Source organism: Populus alba, chromosome 1, assembly GCF_005239225.2.
Source record: "Populus alba chromosome 1, ASM523922v2, whole genome shotgun sequence".
Taxonomy (NCBI): domain Eukaryota; kingdom Viridiplantae; phylum Streptophyta; class Magnoliopsida; order Malpighiales; family Salicaceae; genus Populus; species Populus alba.
Window position 1 is genome coordinate 3,422,548 of NC_133284.1, and position 18,401 is coordinate 3,440,948.

Below are 18,401 nucleotides of genomic sequence, written 5' to 3' on the forward strand. Positions count from 1 at the left end.
AAGCATGGCTCCATTGTTGTCTGTTGATGTTCTCAAAAATTTGCGATGCCATGTGGATCCTAACCACTAAAAGCATTTTTAGTTTGGTTACCAAGGGTTTATCGTGGAACAATCACTTAATAACTTTGAGGTTGGTTAGAATATCATATTTAATAATAATATTTAATTTATCTTCTAAATTTTTTTTTTTTATATTTTTTTTTTTTAATGTTAATGTCATTTTTTTTTTAATTTAAAGCACTAAATAAATAATTAGCCGTGATTTTAAAGTTTTATTATTTTTTTAGGATTCCCCGCTCCATTGTTTTTCATTTTTGAAAAAAAAAAAAAATGCTTATCATATTTAATTTCATTTAGATTGAAATTTAACTTGAGATTCGTTGACCTGGATGAAATTTTACGTTTCACATGTGGCATCTCCATTAAAATTTAAAATTTAAAGCTCACACTAAAATAAATAATAATAATGTTGGAAATTTTAAAAAGTTAATAAAGTTAGTCCGGTTCAGTAACATTTTCTAGGAGTTCCCCGCTCCATGCCCCTTTTTTCATGCTCAAGGAAATAATGCCGCTTAAAATGTTAAAAAAATAAAAAGTTTTGGATTATAGTTTTAAATCTTGATTTAAATTGGCAATTTAACTTGAGATTTCGTTAACTTGGAGCTGAAATTAAATCGGGATAAAAAAAATAAAAAAAAAAAAAAACATGGGTAGCCCATTCAAAAACCCGAGTTAGCTCGTAAAGACCCAGTAAAAAACTCGATTGCAACTTATTGACTATTTATTTTTTTAACAAAAATAATTTCATTTCATTTTATAAAAAAAAAAATAGAAATTTAATTAGGATGACCTGATCAAAACTCGTGACCAGATCTTAGATCGTGCTGGATTTTATATCTATCTATTATTATCGTTATCAAGTTGGTGTTGGATTTCGCAACTATTTATTTTTATTATATAATCAAATAAAAATAAATTTATTTTTATTTAAATTTTAAGTTAGATAAAAAAAAAAATATGTTCAGAAATTTTAGATTTCACTAGCAAAGTTGAATTTAATATCATATTTAAAAAAATTTCTTTGTTTGAATATTATTTTTTTATACGTAAAATATTTTTATATCGCAGCGTACCACGGGAAATTAAGAGGAGAAACTCAATTTACCCCAGACCTTAAGAGAACAAATTAAAATTAATCTTTTTTTTCTCCCCTACCTCAATGTAATGATAATTCACTTCAGTATAGCAATCATTTTAAAGATCCACGATCGGAAATGCTACACAGAAAACTAAAAGGAAATTTAAGGATTTAGATAACATAAATGTAAATTTATATTTTAATAGTAATTATTATCTTGAAATTAAAAAAACATAAATAATTAAAATGAATAAAACATGTTTTATTTATCATTCATGTTTTATAAATATAAAAATTCATTCTAAAACTATTTTAAAAATAAATTTATTTTATATTTTTCTTTTTTTCCTTTCAACCAGGAACCAATATCTCTTTTATATTTATGAAATATTTAACCCTATTTGTTTTTGTATTTTAAAAACACTTTTGAAAAAAATTAAATTTTTTTCTTCAAATTAATATATTTTTGATGTTTTTAAATTATTTTAATACATAGATATTAAAAATAATTTTTTTAAAATAAAAAATATTATTGTAATATATTTCTAAATAAAAAACATTTTAAAAAACAACTTAACCATATTTCCACACTAACTAAATATATTCAGAAAATCATACTTTTTTTATAAATAGAAAAAGAAATTGCAGTGTTTCATGTTGCAAAACTATTCGGGATTTTTGGTATTATCCTGTAAATTAATTTTTTTTATTTAAAAATACATTAAAAAATCTTTTTTTTTTTAATTTTTAACCTCAACTAATCAAAATAATAATAAAAAAACACTAAAGAAAATTAATTAAAATACATTCAAGAACAGAAGTTACTGCAATTCTAGAATAGGTAGAGGGCTTCTTTTGGTCATAAACAACACAGTTACACAGGCAAAAACCAAAACGAGAAAAAAAAGAGAGTAAATGAATGAATAAAAACAACTTTGCGAGCTCCTTGAAGATGTCAAATCATCACTGTGTGCTGCCATAACCTCCTTATCCATGATAACCCCCCCTGCAAAAATTAATAATTAATTTGGAATCATCTTCTGTTACTACTCTCTCAATCATCCTTGTAATCTTGACTGCCTCATGGAATGCCTGTGCTTCTGAAACCATCTCCAAGTCCTTTGACCAAAAGTGTATTCCGCATCCCTTCACGCGGAGGCTGCCACCGTCTTCCTTCACAACAGTTGCAGCGCTGCTTAGCTGTGGTCACTTTCTTAGGGTATTGATCTTCATTCTTGGCTGGATTCTACATCATTGCTAGATTTGCAGCTACCTTTCACACCTAGACAAATGATATTTAACATTTCTTTCGACTATTACTCCTATGGACATGAAATCTGATCGCTCGAGTATAAAGGGCATCACGATCCAAGGTTTTCCTTGAAAAAATGAAGATGTTGTGTTCCATATAGCACTATCCCTCAAAGTTCTACCGTAGCACTACACTTGAAAGATGCATGATACGCAAACACAACTCTGCCATCGAAGCCTCCATCCGTAGCGACTGGCCTCTTCAATTGAAGGACAGATCATCCCCCCCCCCCACACACACACACAAACTAAACTTAACACTGGTTTCTTCATGTTTGATGCGCAACACCTTGTCCAGCAATTGATAAGGATAAGTCATCTTCAACAACCTGATACCTGATTATAAGCTGACATTAGCCAGAAAAAAAAAATACAGTACCAGTATCCATGCAAAACAGAATCTTTAAGGTCGAGGAGACTGGAGGTAAGGCTATAACAATGACATCTAGAGTAAAGAAGCTGCAGATCCAAGAGATACATCTGCTATTTAAACTTGTCTCATGCGGACAACATGGAAGTATTGAATTGTAGAAGGCCTCATAATCAAAACCAATAAGCTAAAAACTGTTTGTAATTTGAAGAATTGAGCCCTTATTTATAAACCTGGAATGGTTGTGTACACGTCCACAGATCAAAAGTGAAAATATTCAGGGCCAAAAACTGAGGCTATATAATATACTCTCAAACCAAAGGCTGTCTGTGAACCCCATCGAAACAGACCCTGAGCTCCACACTCCCCAATCCTTTTATTTTAAACAAACCACACTCATAAATCAAGATGCCTGCTTTACGTTCTTTTCCTCCCTTTAATTTTGTTATTTCCATCATGCAACTCAACCAATCAAGGGCCTGTTACTTGAGCAGTATCTGCCCATCGAGCAGCAAATAAGCCAACCAAAAACAACAGAGATACAAGTCTGGCCCACAGCCTGGACACAAAAAGATGATCATATTCTTCATCACTCACGAAATCCATATGCGGATATTAACATGAAATCCCTCAGTTAACCTGAAGACATGATCATAAGCTTCTCAGCATGTAGCTGACAATTTGTTTCCAGCACAGCCATTCAAAGCACATGCATTCATTCATTCATGGTAAGCACTGAGTTTGAAATTCACTTCTCAACCCTCTCCCTCACTCGGGCTACCTTCATGATTTTGTCAGCAACTAAGCTAGTAGTACTGTGTAAATACCAAGTAACAGTAATACTCGGTCAAAAACTTTATAAAGACAGATGATACCCTGTTTCAAAATCAAAGGCATAAATGATCATTCAAATTCTTCCCAAAGAGAACTGAATCGTAAAATGCTCCTCAGTATTACATTTCCTTCCAAGCTATAGACATATTCCGATATCAGTTCTTCATGACCTACAAAAATACTCTCTCCCAGTTTGCAAAACAATCATCTAACCACATTCCAGAAAATCTTTCAGTTACAATATATTGCTTTCAAATAGCAAGTTGGTAGAAATTGCAATCAATGCTTTAAAGCTTGTTGAAATGCAGTACTAAGTTGAATCTCTGATTCAGAAATGACAAAAGGCTAGAAAACTGACTCTAGGAATAAAACATGATGATAAAAACAACTACCGGCAGAAAACTTTAAGAAATCATTATGAAAAACATGTTGGGTGATCTGGTTGTCGCTGAAGTTGTGAACTTTCAAGAACTCAATTACAAATTTGGAGTTTTTGAGTTTCTTTTCATCCATTTGGAACTTCTTAGAAACCGAAAGAGATGATTTTAAGGGAAGCCCACATGAGTTGACGAGAAATTGAGCTATAAATGACGGCGAAGAGAAACTGGTGGGTAGTGGAGAGGAAGGAGGAGAAAGGGTAACAGAAGATGTTACCAAGAAACGTTTTTTAAGCACAGAAAGCAAGTTTCTCATGGGTATAATAGTGGCCATTATTATGGAAGCTAAAAAGAAGCTTCTTGAAAAGGCAATTGGGGTTTGAGAATGGACAAACGCTAGTGAGAAATGGAGAGAGAGACACCTGGAAGGACGCCGACAAGAGCACTGACCAACAAGGGTTTTGTTCTGTCCAAGTGGGTTAGGCCGTCTCTGTCTATGGAGTCGGCCACAAGATGAAGCAAATGGGCTGGATTCGATAGTTTAGCACCGGGCTCCTTTCAATCTTCTTGAAAGAAGCAGTTTTAGCCCTTGAGAGTTTCACTTAGTTCTAATTAAGTCCTCTTTCTTTCATACAATCTACCATACCACAAGAAACCAAATTAGCAGCATTATTGGCTGTCTCTGTCTATGGAGTAGGGAACGAACCATGGAGAGAAGCCACCAAAATCGTAAGGGACGTGGTAATCATTCCTCTTCCTCTTCCTCTTCTCAATCAACAAGGATCAGAAACACCAAAGTTTCAAACTTTAATGAATCCAGCAGTGCCACTAATTATGCTACTAACAATAGAAGTAATGCCCATGATGATCCCCAGTGGAAACCCAGAAGAGGAAACACGAGTAGCAGCAATACCCAAAAAGAAAAAATCAAAACAGAAGAAGATAAGGAAGCGGATTCTTCAGATTTTCCAAGACTAATTGGAACTTGCCCTTTTATGTGCCCAGGTAAAAGAAAAAAAAAGCACAACTTTTACATGGTGAAGTCTTTGAGTCAAATTGTAGTGTTTGTTATTTTTCCAGACTGGTTTTGGATGCTTAGCGTTCACTCTTTATATCGTGGAGGCAAAATTTTGATTCAGTCCTAGTTGCTGTTGTGTGTATTGGTGAATGTTTGAGAGGAGGGAATCCGTACAGATTCTGTGTCGAAATGGGTGTATGTTAGAATTTAGCAGGGAAATTTCTCATGTGCTGGATTTCTCTTTTATTAGTCATAAATGGAGGAGTCGGATCTCTTTGTATGTCTTGCACTTGTTTCTATTCTTTGTTTTGATTAATGGCAGCAATGTGTAAAGGACTATTTGTTAGATTGAGATAGTCTTGCATTTCAGGTAAACTTGTGACATTAGGTCTTTGTGGCAAGTGAGTTGCCAAATTGATCCATTTTTGCTCTCCCTTTTAACCTGTATATCTTGACGAGAAGCTATTATAAAGACATATGAGAGGAAGCTAGCTACGTGAGAGACCGATAAATCATGCTTGATGGGGAGTGATCAATGTGTAATTTTTTTCTGTTGTCCGAGGACATCTAATATTATCTTCTTGAGCAGATATCTCCTGTCAGATTTGCTTTATTTAGTTAGATATCTGGTTTAGTGTTGGAACGAATGAATTGAGTCACGTTGAGGTTGAGTTTTTTGGAAGCATCTAGTTATGATTCCTTCTGTCTTGGATTTTCCTTACTCAATGTTTGCTCCACTCAGCTATACATTTGATCAAGTGCTTTGGAAGTTTCTCTTTAGTTTCAAAAAAGAAACGAGATTTTTTAATGAAGCGGCGGCAGTCGTGCTATTTTGATTTATTTGGTGGGACAGTTTTTAGTGTCAGAAGTGTTTATGGGTTTTTTTTATTTTCCAAAGACAACATATTTGCTGCTTGATGTTTCCGTTAACTTATATATTCATCTCTGTGATGATAGAGAGTGAAAGGTCCCAACGAGAGCGACTGCAAGATTTAGCTGTGTTTGAGAGGCTCCATGGAAATCCCAGGAAAACATCTCCAGCCTTAGCAGTCAAAAAGGTAAGTTGCCTATTATGTCTGCTGACCTCATTATCATTTTTTCCTCTAATATATATTGATCATAGTGCACTTTCCTGCATTTTGGCTGTTTCAAAGAGCATTAGGTTCAAGCTTGTCGGGAACATTTTCATCCCATCCCTGTGTGCACCATTATGTGCTTCCACAATGCTTTTCTGCCATTGTCTCCATCCACTTTTCTTTTAACTGAAACCAACTTAATCACAACCTCCTCTGGCAGTGCAAGTTTCTTCCTTTACTTTCCTTTTGGCATTTCTTTAAGAGCGTGTTACATTTTCTAAATACACCATATACAATAGTGGCAATTACACTCGACACATATCAATTGTGCCAGAAATCTCACTCTCTCGATTGTCTATTAATTGTAGAGATTAGTTTTCTGCCAGACTAGCAATTCCATTTGCAACTATTATCTAAATCTGCTTCGGAATTGCTGGTCTGACAAGGCTATCAATTGTACAGGTTTCAGAAATCCAAGCTGATTGAAATTGGGTGATGTATTGGGAGTGAGATCTATCATATTTTAGGATATTTTACGAAGACTTTAATTTCTTAGGTGGCCTTGATTTATTATTATTTTTTATGCACAGATGAAGTTATTCTAAATTATTATGCATTAACTTTTGTAACAAATTCGACATATAAAAAAACAGAGGAATTTTCTACTTTGCATGACATCTTCTACATTGCAATTGTTTTCTATTATGAAGTCACTGGATCAGTTATCATCATTATCATAAGTGCCTTAGTAATGATCTCCATCCAATTTTTTTGTTATGTATCTTTTCGATTCATTTATGTAACTGGAAGCTTTCACGTGATTCTCATAGACTGTTTTTGTACCATTAATGGTTCTTTGGTATGTTATCCACTTTTCCTTTTCTTTTCTTTCATAATCATTTAGCTTTCTAATTTATTTGTTGCCACCTCTCTTTTCTTTTCATCTTTGGACAATGTTAGATGCGTTTATTTTCTGTAATGTTAGGATGCTTCATTTTTGTTATTAGGTGTTTTTGAGTCCCCTGCATGTTGTTATTAGGTGTTTCATAGTGCATTAAACATTTATAAGATTCAAAATTCATCACTTTGGACTTCCTCACTAGTTTTGCAGAACTATCTCCGCCAAGCACATGCAAGCATCTGATGTGCGGCCACTTCCAGTATTAGAAGACACTTTGGCCTATCTCTTAAATTTGCTGGATTCAACAGACCATCCTTTTGAAGTGGTTCATGACTTCATTTTTGATAGGACAAGGTCTATAAGACAAGATCTTAGCATGCAGAATATTGTTGATGATAAATCAATCTACATGTATGAGAAAATGGTACGGTTCCTTGGCAAAAACCTTCAATTACCTCCCCCTTCTAAATCTCCATCTCCTCAGTGAGTTTTTCTGACAGAGCAACAGGGTGATTGACTTGTTCTTTCATGAAGTTCAATATATGTATAATGAATTGGGTTACTAGAATCACTTTTCTCATAAGAATCAAGAAATAGTTACTAGCATTTGGCATTCTCTGAGAAAATAGTGTAGCTTGTTGTGCTTTTTGTTGATAAAGTGATAGCAGCTGTAAATGATTAAGGGAGCAAAAATTTTGAATATTTTTTTTTTGCTTAAAATGAAATTTGTTTTATGTTTTCAGATCGTTTTGATGTGTTGATGTCAAAAATAATTTTAAAAAAAAATAAAAAAAACTTCATTTTGATGCATTTTTAAGCGAAAAGCACTTTAACCCGCCACCGCTACCACAATCCCAAACAGACTAGGCTATTTCCTTTTCAATTATTTGCTCTTGTATAATCATTTTGGGACATTATAGGCGAAGAAAGGTAGCAATTTTTTTCATGTTCCTAGATGATAATTGTGTGGATGTGTCACTGGGTTCATCTAGATGGCCAACCAAAATAAGCAAATGGACCATTTCTACTGGATACTGCTGGGATTCTCTTTGAAGAGACTGGATAGTAATATATTTCATTAACTCTAAATATCTGAAACTTTGGAATTTAAGGCGTGCAGGTGATATTTGGACACAATTTTGTTATACAGGTTAAATTTCATGTTATATCTCACCTCAAGCTTCAACGTTGTCGTAGCAGTTCAAATATTTCTTCAGTGCATTACCTTAACATGGAGCAGCTTACAAAGGCTCTGACGTCCCTATATAATCTGTATGACACAAATCGAGATTCTGGTACTGTTTACAGAAATGAGGCTGAGTTTCGTTCGCTTTACGTGCTGCTTCATCTTGATTCTAACACTCGACCCATGGTTGATCTCTACTTCATCACTGTGGTTTTTTTTTTTCTGCATTCTTAAAGGCAGCTTCGACTGGGTACTAAATATGTGAATTGTAACTATTTTTCATCAAAAGGGGGAGTCACTTTCTTTGTGGTTTCGTTTTGTGCTTCATCCAATTATCCGGTCAAAAGAAATGTGTTTTGCCCGGAGTGTTCTAAGGTATAATCAATATTTTGCACCATTTGGTTACTGTTCAGCATGTGGAATGCTGTCTTTCTCTTCTTCCTTTTTTCCTTCAAGTTGTTTTTGACAATTTCATTCTTTATGTTTCTAACAGGTTTTATCAGATGGGCAACTATATGCGTTTCTTTTCTACCATATCTGCCGAGGCATCTTATCTGCAGTACTGTATTCTTGAACCTTACATCAACAAGGTAATGATATCTATCAGTTTTTTATAAGCATTGCCTTCTGGTTTTTCTTATTTTATCACCAACAAAAAAGGAAAAGCATTCTGGTATTTTGGATCTTAAATGGACTCGAAAACTACATTAGTGTTGGCCTAATTTGCCACCTACATTAGTGTACCTTCATTTTCAATTTCTCTGCTTCCTTCGCAAATTCATTATATTTCTGGTAGAATTAAAAACTTGCTTTTTATCATCTCTGGTCCTTGTCACAATCTTTTTTCCCCATACCGTGAAGGTTCGAGCGTTGTCCCTGTCATATATAAATAATGCCAGCTACAAGCTTCATCCATATCCTCTGGTACACCTATCTAAGCTCTTGAAGATGAAGGTACAATTTCCACTACATGGAATTAACTGCATTATTATTTGGATGATTAACGTTTTTTGAAACACAAAAGCTGCATCGTCCTTTTAGGAATCAGATTTGGAGGTATTGTGCAGTGCTTGTGGCCTGGAGACCTGTGCAGATGATATGGGAAATAAGTTGCTACCCACCAAGCAAACGACTTTCTGTTGTCCCAAGGAAGGGTTCCAAAGCTACAACTTCACGGGTTTGGAACAGTTCGAGAGCTGACTTGACGGTGCAATCCTTCTTTTCTTCGTCAGATATCTATTCCTTGTGGGGATTTAGCTTGCATAGACTGTGTCAGCATTCTGCATTTAACCTGTTGTAAATTGTATTTGCTCTATGTTCTTCAATAAAAGGATGATTGCATGCGGCAACTTCTAAAAGGAGTGTATTCAAGACCATTACGAAGGTCAATTAATTAAGAAAAATGATAATTGAATGCATATTTGCATATCTTTTCAAGAAAAAACAAGTTTTAGTTATGTTCTTCACCATTTCTCAATGATTTATCAACAGATTTTATTTTTTCAGAGGATTTCTAACTACCAAAGGACGTGGCAAAATTTGCTACATCATGGATTTCCCAACTTTCAAGCCTCTGATTATGCCTGGAAGAAGAATGCTGACCGAGGAGGCTTCCTTGAAAGCACTCCCTCGTAAAACGACATTGAATTGTACACCATGAGCCAGTGATGGTACATCATGCTAAAAACAAATTTATGGCTTTCTTGGAAGAAGTGGTTGCCGTTTCATTTAAAATGTTTTTTATTTAAAAATTTATTTTAGTATATTGAAATTATATAAAAATATAAAAAAATTAATTTAAAATAATAAAAAATTGAATTTTCATGAAATTATGGTTATGCAGTAATGCCAAGCGCATTTTTACACACCTTTTAGTTGATTTTATATGATTAAAATTTTTATAAAAAATAAATCTATATTAAAAAATTAAATTAAACTTATGTCCTTGTCAAGTTATTCAAAGCTAAAAAAAAAGTTCTCCACATATGACAAGTCAACTAATTTCATAAATATCAAAGACTAGTTATAAATATGGCTTCCAGGAAAAAAAGAAGTAATTATTACAAATAAATAAATACACCAAGATTTAATTAAGGGTGTAATTTCAATGTTTCACTTTTATTATTATAATTTAAAAAATTTATAAATTAATTGTATAATTTTTTTTTAAATCCAACCTTACCCTCTACTATTGACTAACTAACAATTCACATCTTATTCTACTCATTTCTTACCTTTTTCAACATTTTTCCTCTCAAGTCCACATATATGTTATTAAAAAAATTATAAACCAAAAAAAAAAACTCAATAACCAAATTTTAAAAGCATGTGATTTAACAGTCAAGGGTTAAATTGAAACTGTTTTAAAGTTAGACGAGCAATATTGTAAAATGCGAAACTATAAGGATAGAAGTGAGTATCAATAAATCTATAAGTATGGGATGGAAGTATTTTACCCTCAAATAAAAAAGAGAGGGCTTAAGAGAGAAAGCGGCAGCCAACAACACAGGCTGCTCTTTTCGGTCCCTTCTCTCATCTCTGTCTTCGCCATCGCCACTGCTTCGCGGCTCTCTCGAAAACCCTAATTCCTCTCCATTTTTACAATATCTCAAGAAAACGTGTCTCCTCGACAATATCTCCCTCTCGAAAAAAAGAGCCTTCTTTTTCGAGCTCTCTCTATAATAAATAAACGAACACCTCAATCTCAGGTAATACTATCTGCTATATATATATTTGGTTAATATTTTGACTCTGATTGCTCACTTTTCATGTTTCTTGTTTGTTATTGAAGCATTCTTGTGGTTATATCTGATTGATCGTTTTTATTTGGTCTGATTTCATGTAAAGTCCCGTTCTTTATATATATATATATATATATATATATTTGATTTTAGCTGTTTTTTTTTTCTTTTGGTTTTGAAAGGGGAACTGATTACAAAATTTGGGTTTTTTTTCCTGATGATTTGTATTCGTAAACCTAGTTAATATTGAGGGTTAAAAGATTGTTTGTGTTGAATAACGTTAGAGAAGTTACAGATTAACCTGATGTTAACTTAATTTTGATTAACTAAGTAACTTAGATTTTGTGTTGAAGGTTGGTAGTGATTCTTAGAAGGGGTTGATTTAGTCATCAATTTTATTTAATTCAATGTAGGCTGAAATGATTTTTAAACGGTAGGGCTGTGTGTTTTGATCTTAAGATGAACTCATTGAAGGCTATTTACAAGGATATAAAGCTTATGAGAGCTTCCTGGAATAAATCCAAGAACCCATGAGTGTCGTTGGGTGATGATTTTTTTTGTTTTGAGGAGTTTGATGAGGGCTGTAATTGTTCTTCAGAAGTCGTACCAGCTTGCATTGCACAAATTTGGTATCTTTGCATGCTGTTGATTCTTGCCCTTATTTTTTTTAGTGTGATTTAATGATTCTTATTAGTTTCTACAAAATTTTCAATTTTCAATAGAAAATTAAAATTTGCCTGTTTGCTCTGTGACATAGTTGTGCAATAGGAAAGTGTATGGGTGCATAGATTGTTCTGTAAAATCTAAAATCAAGGAGACTGAGCTAGTTCTTGGGCCTCTGGTTTATTGGAGATGTGATTGCTAGATTATTTAGTGCTAACGTGACACATTCTACCTCTCTCTGTGCCCAAATTATCTTAACGTTTGTGGCTGGGCATCAGAAATTGCGATTTTTCTATGGGCATCTTATGTGTGTTGGAGCTATCAAATTTTGTTCCATGAGATAAAAAGCATTTTCGGGTGTGCAAAGTGGCTTTCAACTGTGTATTTTTTTATTGTTTTCTATGGACTATGCTACTCCATATAGCTATCAACTGGCATGTTATGTGTTAAATGTCCCTGTAATCTACTACTTGATGACCAATGCCATTGCCTTGAATTGTTGCTAAAAGTTTATGTGCTATCACTACCTATAATCTATGTACATTCTTCTGCATGAATTTTACTTACTGAAGCTTTTTTCCAGTGCAGCTTGAAGATAGTTACAATTGCTGAACAGGGTACTGAACTTAGGTGAATCTTGGAGATCAGTATCAGTGTACGTGTTTTTATTTCTGCAGCCTTTATAAAGCCATGGCCATCCAAACTAGTTTGCAGCTTATTTCTTACTCACAAGAGCTCGTAGACGGACAGCCAGTACATGTTTCTTCAAACTGCCTTCCAATCAAAGCTTTAAAATATGAACCAGCTGGGCATGCTTATCACTCTGCTGCTTTAAAACTCCTTGGTTGGGAGGAGGAAGGCACAAAGAGTGAAGATCAGAAAGTGTCCAAAGACAAAGAACAATCATATATGCCTTCATCTGAATCCTATAGCACCAAAGGTAAAAAGAAAACTGGATCTGGAGATAAGCAACAGGATCACTATGCCATGTTGGGTTTAGGCCATTTGAGATATCTTGCCACAGAAGAACAGATACGGAAAAGTTATCGTGAGGTTGCTTTGAAGTATCACCCAGACAAACAGGCAGCTATTCTTCTTGCTGAGGAAACTGAGGCAGCAAAACAAGCAAAAAAGTATGAAATAGAGAGCCACTTTAAAGCTATCCAAGAAGCGTATGAAGCTTTGATTGATCCTGTGAAGAGAAGAATATACGACTCCACAGATGAGTTTGATGATGAAATTCCCACTGACTGTTCCCCTCAAGACTTCTTCAAGGTTTTTGGTCCTGCTTTTATGAGGAATGGGCGGTGGTCAGTTAACCAACCAATCCCATCTTTAGGTGATGATAACACTTCTTTAAAAGAAGTAGATAGCTTTTATGATTTTTGGTACAGCTTTAAAAGCTGGAGAGAGTTCCCTCATGCGGATGAATTTGATCTTGAGCAAGCTGAGTCTCGTGACCATAAGAGATGGATGGAGAGGCAAAATGCAAAGCTTTCAGAAAAGGCTAGAAAGGAAGACTATGCACGGATACGCACTCTTGTTGACAGTGCTTATAAAAGAGACCCAAGAATATTGAGGAGAAAGGAGGAGGGGAAAGCTGAGAAGCAAAGAAGGAAGGAAGCTAAGTTTTTGGCAAAAAGGTTGCAAGAAGAAGAAGCTGCAAGGGCTGCTGAAGAGGAGAGACGCCAGAAAGAAGAGGAGGAAAAACGTGCTGCTGAAGCTGCTTTACAGCAGAAGAAGTTAAAGGAGAAAGAGAAGAAGCTTCTTCGTAAAGAGCGGAGTCGCCTTCGCACTCTTTCAGCACCTGTTCTGCCTCAGTGTTTGCTCAATCTTGGTGAGGATGATGTGGAAAATCTTTGTATGTCACTGGATATTGAGCAGCTTAGGAGTTTATGTGACAGAATGGATGGTAAAGAAGTGGTAGAGCAAGCAAAAGTGCTGAGAGATGCATGTGGATGTGATCATGATTCCAGTAGCAGTAAACTGGATGAGAAAAAGATTTCACAGCAAAATGGCTCTTTGAACTCCAATGGAAGAGCCCCATCAAGCAGCTCTGGAAAGAAGGAGAAACCTTGGAGCCGAGAAGAAATTGAGCTTCTGAGGAAAGGAATACAGAAATATCCTAAAGGAACATCTCGGAGGTGGGAGGTTATTTCAGAGTACATTGGTACAGGAAGATCTGTTGAAGAAATTCTGAAAGCAACTAAAACTGTCCTACTTCAGAAGCCTGATACAGCTAAAGCTTTTGATTCTTTTCTTGAAAAGAGGAAACCTGCACAATCCATTGCATCTCCGCTTACAACTAGAGAGGAAATACAAGGGGCATCAGCGATGCAGGCACCTGAAAGTAGAGTTGCAAAGATTGCTGAAGAAGAGTCTTCAAGAGACACAGACAAGCAGAAAACTGATGACCTGGTTACTGCAAATGGGGTGTCTTCAAGTGCAGACCAAGACGTGTGGTCTGCAGTGCAAGAAAGAGCCTTAGTTCAGGCTCTAAAAACGTTCCCAAAAGAAACTTCTCAACGTTGGGAGCGGGTTGCTGCTGCTGTTCCTGGGAAAACTGCAAACCAGTGCAGGAAAAAATTGGCTTTGCTGAAGGAGAACTTTAGAAGCAAGAAAAGTACGGCTTAGTTTGCTGTTGGGTGTGGCTTTGAGGTTGTAAAAAAATTGCAGATGTGCGTGAGGATGTCTTAACCTTATCCCTTTAAGATCCCATTCTTTCTCTCCCTAGATAAGAAGCAGTGAAGCTGCATATGACGAGAGCAATTTTTTTTCCCTGGTTTTGACCGTCTGGCTTTTGCCATCTTGCCGCACAGGTTTCATTTAACATTTTCAGAGAGCCATTAGATGGAAATTATTTTTGTGTATTGATTTTTAGTTGAATCTGCTTCATGTTTAGAGAAATATCACGTGCTTATTTTAAGATCCTGCCTTATTTTACAGAATTTTAGTTACATGACACTGTTTCGGGATGATACGAACATGTATTAAAAATTGGAAGAGCTATACTAGTTTTTTGAATTACTTGGTGGAGTTTTGTATGGTCATTGCCTGGTTGGGTTGAAAGCCTTGGCTGTGCAATCATGATGATAGCCACTGGTCAGTAAGCCAAAATTCTCTTGGACAATATCATTTCAATAGGATAGAAATTAGAAAGGATAGGTTCACTTGGATTTTTATCTAGGTGCCTGGTAGCACAGCACAGCACAGGTATATATACACCAGCGTTTTTGGGTTGGAAAAAAAACATCAGTATGATGCTTTATGCTCTATGAAAAGCATTTTGAATACAGCCCGATCACATTTTCATCCAATTTTGATTTGTTTTCGTAAAATAAAGTTTACAGGCAAGCTACCATTTATGTTTTTTGCCCCTGATATTTAGAGCTATTCATTGAAGATGTGGGAAGAAATGCCTGAAACAGGTTCTTATAGAAATGCAAAATTAGTTGGCCGACCAAAATTGTTTCTATGTAAGAATTCCCCAAGCAGCCATGTAGCGGTATCGAGCAATCGAAGTAATTGAGGAGAAATGTCAAAAATGCAGGGGTTTGAACCATATACTCATTTCTGTACCCAGAAATTATTTGCTGTGAGAATTTGCCTCTGTATCTTTCACTAGATTTGTCTGTGCTGCTTAGTTCAAATCAAATGGCATTTCATCTGCTTGTCCTTGTCTTTTATTACCCATTTACAGAATAGCATTCATCTAGTTATGGGTCCGTGTTTTGCCATGAGTCAGATAGTTTTTTTAACAAAAAAATAAATATACAAGTTTTTCAAATATAGTTTTGTTTTTTAATTCTAATTATAAATCAAAAGGTTTATGTATACATTCAATTAAATACATTAAGAATCACATGCCAATAAATACAAAAAATAAAATGTTAATGTATTTATTCAACTAGTCTCATTGTAGGTTGAATAACTGTTTTTTTCTAACGTAAAAGAATTTGTGTAAGTTTTATTAATGTGTTTTTGGATATCAAATAACAAATATAATTGTGAATTAAAAGTGAATGCTTACATATAATAAAATATAATAAAAATTATATGCATTAATAAATTATATAAAATTTCATAATATTTTGTAAACTTTCAAACTATCCTTCAAAACCAATAAAACCAAATAATACTCTATAATACTTATTACAATATAAAAATAAAATCCAAACTTTAAATAAATAGTATAATATATAGCATTATAACATAAAATCAAGACTAAAACGAAAGCTTGTCGGAAACAAGCAAGGCGAGAATGATAAAGAATCATAAACTCTCATCAAAATAAACCTATTAACAGAAATTAGAACTTGAAAATAATATTAATAAGGAGGGATGAGTTCAACCAATTCAGTAAGGGAATAACATTTAATACACATCATAGATATAATAAAAAAAAATAAAAACTATATATAGCATATTAGCACATGTTAATGAAATATTTGTCAGATAACAGATAACAAATAAAACCCTAAGATTCTGATAACAAACAAGGTTTGCAACCTCGATTATTGTGGGAGGATTAGTTGTTACAGACTGATGTCTCTCTTATTAGTTAGGTATACAGACTACTATGTGTATATAGACTAACTACTGTTTGTTTCTAACAAGTATTTTGATATTAAGATATAATAAATATTTTTATAATTATCAAAGCAAATAAATATCATACAAGTAGAATTTAATTTAACAAAATAAGAGTATAGATTCACAAATGAATGAATACTAAAAAAATAAAGCAACATATATAAAATGTATATTACATGCATATTAAAGATCATGTCATTTACACAAAGTAAAAAAAACAAATAAATATAGATCTGGAAACTACTGAGGATTACTAGGAGCAACGTCATCATAACCTATAATAAATACAACAAAAAAAAAAAAAACCTTGTAGGAGATAACATAAAATATTATAACTCTATGATTATTAACCAAAACATAATTATAAAATCAACATGAATGTATCTCAAATTGATCGAATTAAAAAGAACCAATCAATCTTTATTGTTCGATCAATCGATCAACTGAAATTGACCAGCTAGTCAACCATGATCAACAAGCAAACCGATCGATTGAAATTGATTAACCGATCAACCAAAACCATAAGGCCAACCAATCAACCGGTTGATCATGATTTTATAATCTTTATTTGTTAATCTTCCAAACTGTAAATCTTAAAATAATTGACATGTTTTTTAAAAATTTATAATTTCAGACCTTATATCAAACGATTTAAACTATATTAACACCCTAAAATATTAATTAAACATCTTAATTCATCCAAATCCTTAAATCAAACTTAACCAACATATTCAAACATAAAAACATCAAGATCTTACCTTAGAAATGAAACTAATCTTCTTCTTTTCTTTCTTTCTCTTTCCTTTTCTTTTACTTTCTATTTATATTTATCAAAACATACAAAAATACCCAAAATATCCCTCAAATATTTATACCCTTAACTGCTCATCAAAGGGTACAATTGCCTTTTCCAGTTCATTATTTCCAGCATATCACAAAGATGCTGCAAATCGCACCTCAGTATTCAATCTTATGGTTGACAGTAAAACGAAGAAACAATCCCTTAATTGGATAGTTGATGAATTCTCAATTCAATAAAATATGGAAACATAGCAAGATCCCAAAAAGATGGTTCACCAAGTTAACGAAATCGAAGGATATTTACTCAGTTAAGACACATTTAGGAATCCTCAGTAAGCAAGAACTAAACATGAGGAAATTGAGGCTGTAAAACAGTAAGACAAGAACTTGAGCTATAAAACTAGTAATAGTTGAAAAGGTCATATGGATACGGAGAATCCTATGTATAGACCAAATCAATGGCTCCCAGATGTCTTGCTGTATGCTTATGAATATCAGTTGGATTTTCATTCCTACGTGCAGAGGGTTGAGCAAACAGAATAAAGCTTGTCTGGTGTCCTCCGTAGGTGTCTGTGTCAGGACAATTGGACGAGTTAGTAAGTGGATTTGCTCTCTGCATTTGGATCCATGGATAGGTTGTGTGGTAGGAATTTCTCATGAATGCATCCGGAGGGAATCAATCATGGTGTGCGAAAGCTGACTCGAAAAAACCCTAGTTGTTGAATTTTGTAGAGAGTAACCCTGTGCCCATGTTTCTAAATTAACGCAGAAAACTCAGCCCTAATAAACCGGCAAACTTCACAGGAAAAAAGAAAGAAAGAAAGCAACCAGAATAAATATAAAACCCTGACTTGTTTGCTCTAACGAACAAATAGCAGTAAGACTCCCAGTGTACTAGATGAATAACATGAGCTCCTTTCACTTGGCTAAATATTTCACTGCAGAGTGTGGAGAGAAAACTCCTGTCATTGCAGATTCCAGACATAACGAGTACAAATGGTTATTTGTGCACGAATCTGATTACAATAGCAAACAAGTAGGCACTTCCATCTCCTTGATATCGGTAAGACAATTACTATGGACAGCCAACAAGGCTAAGACTTCTGCAACAGCTTTACAAAATCTGTACTTTAATTTCCATTGTCATGTCTGGCTTGTCCATTGCAATGTCCCTATCAGCTAAATCTACAAAGAAAATAGTAAACAAATTATTTTCCCTGAAGGGCTGATATCTTCGAGAACGAGCTTTGTGATTGCCAAAATAGCAGCATTTTCCTGGCTTGAGGCCAAAGGGCCAAACACAGGGATCAAGATTAAAACGATAAACTTCCAGACCTGTATTTCAATATCGGAGCATGTGTCCAAAGTAACTATAAAGGGGCTTGCTTGGAG

General features: G+C 34.2%; 2 protein-coding genes across 4 annotated transcripts; both read left to right on the plus strand.

The window, feature by feature from the left end:
- The first annotated feature begins 4,669 nt into the window (after positions 1-4,669).
- LOC118053949 (SAC3 family protein C) lies at positions 4,670-9,629 on the plus strand. Of its 2 annotated transcripts, XM_035065364.2 has the most exons (8): positions 4,670-5,035; positions 6,006-6,106; positions 7,228-7,449; positions 8,176-8,397; positions 8,501-8,586; positions 8,705-8,801; positions 9,073-9,165; positions 9,253-9,629. In XM_035065364.2, exons 1-8 carry the CDS (start codon positions 4,738-4,740, stop codon positions 9,409-9,411), a joined length of 1,278 nt encoding a protein of 425 aa, XP_034921255.1. In that variant the 5' UTR covers positions 4,670-4,737; the 3' UTR covers positions 9,412-9,629. The 2 variants fall into 2 exon arrangements, with proteins under 2 accessions (XP_034921255.1, XP_073262118.1); XM_073406017.1 differs by lacking the exon at positions 7,228-7,449.
- A 1,037-nt stretch (positions 9,630-10,666) lies between these two features.
- Positions 10,667-14,541, plus strand: LOC118053950 (uncharacterized). Of its 2 annotated transcripts, none has more exons than XM_035065366.2 (2): positions 10,667-10,919; positions 12,199-14,541. In XM_035065366.2, the coding sequence occupies exon 2, from the start codon at positions 12,306-12,308 to the stop codon at positions 14,247-14,249; it is 1,944 nt and encodes a 647-aa protein (XP_034921257.1). In that variant the 5' UTR covers positions 10,667-10,919; positions 12,199-12,305; the 3' UTR covers positions 14,250-14,541. The 2 variants fall into 2 exon arrangements, with proteins under 2 accessions (XP_034921257.1, XP_034921256.1); XM_035065365.2 differs by having other exon boundaries at positions 12,204-14,541.
- Positions 14,542-18,401: the final 3,860 nt, after the last annotated feature.

What these genes read in the sequence shown, in the direction of transcription:
- LOC118053949 (XM_035065364.2), top strand. Translation starts at nt 4,738, where the DNA reads ATGGAGAGAAGCCACCAAAATCGTAAGGGACGTGGTAATCATTCCTCT. An exon ending in TCTACATGTATGAGAAAATG is followed by an intron (nt 7,450 to 8,175) that starts GTACGGTTCCTT and finishes TTTGTTATACAG; the next exon opens with GTTAAATTTCATGTTATATC. An exon ending in TTTGCCCGGAGTGTTCTAAG is followed by an intron (nt 8,587 to 8,704) that starts GTATAATCAATA and finishes TGTTTCTAACAG; the next exon opens with GTTTTATCAGATGGGCAACT.
- LOC118053950 (XM_035065366.2), top strand. Translation starts at nt 12,306, where the DNA reads ATGGCCATCCAAACTAGTTTGCAGCTTATTTCTTACTCACAAGAGCTC.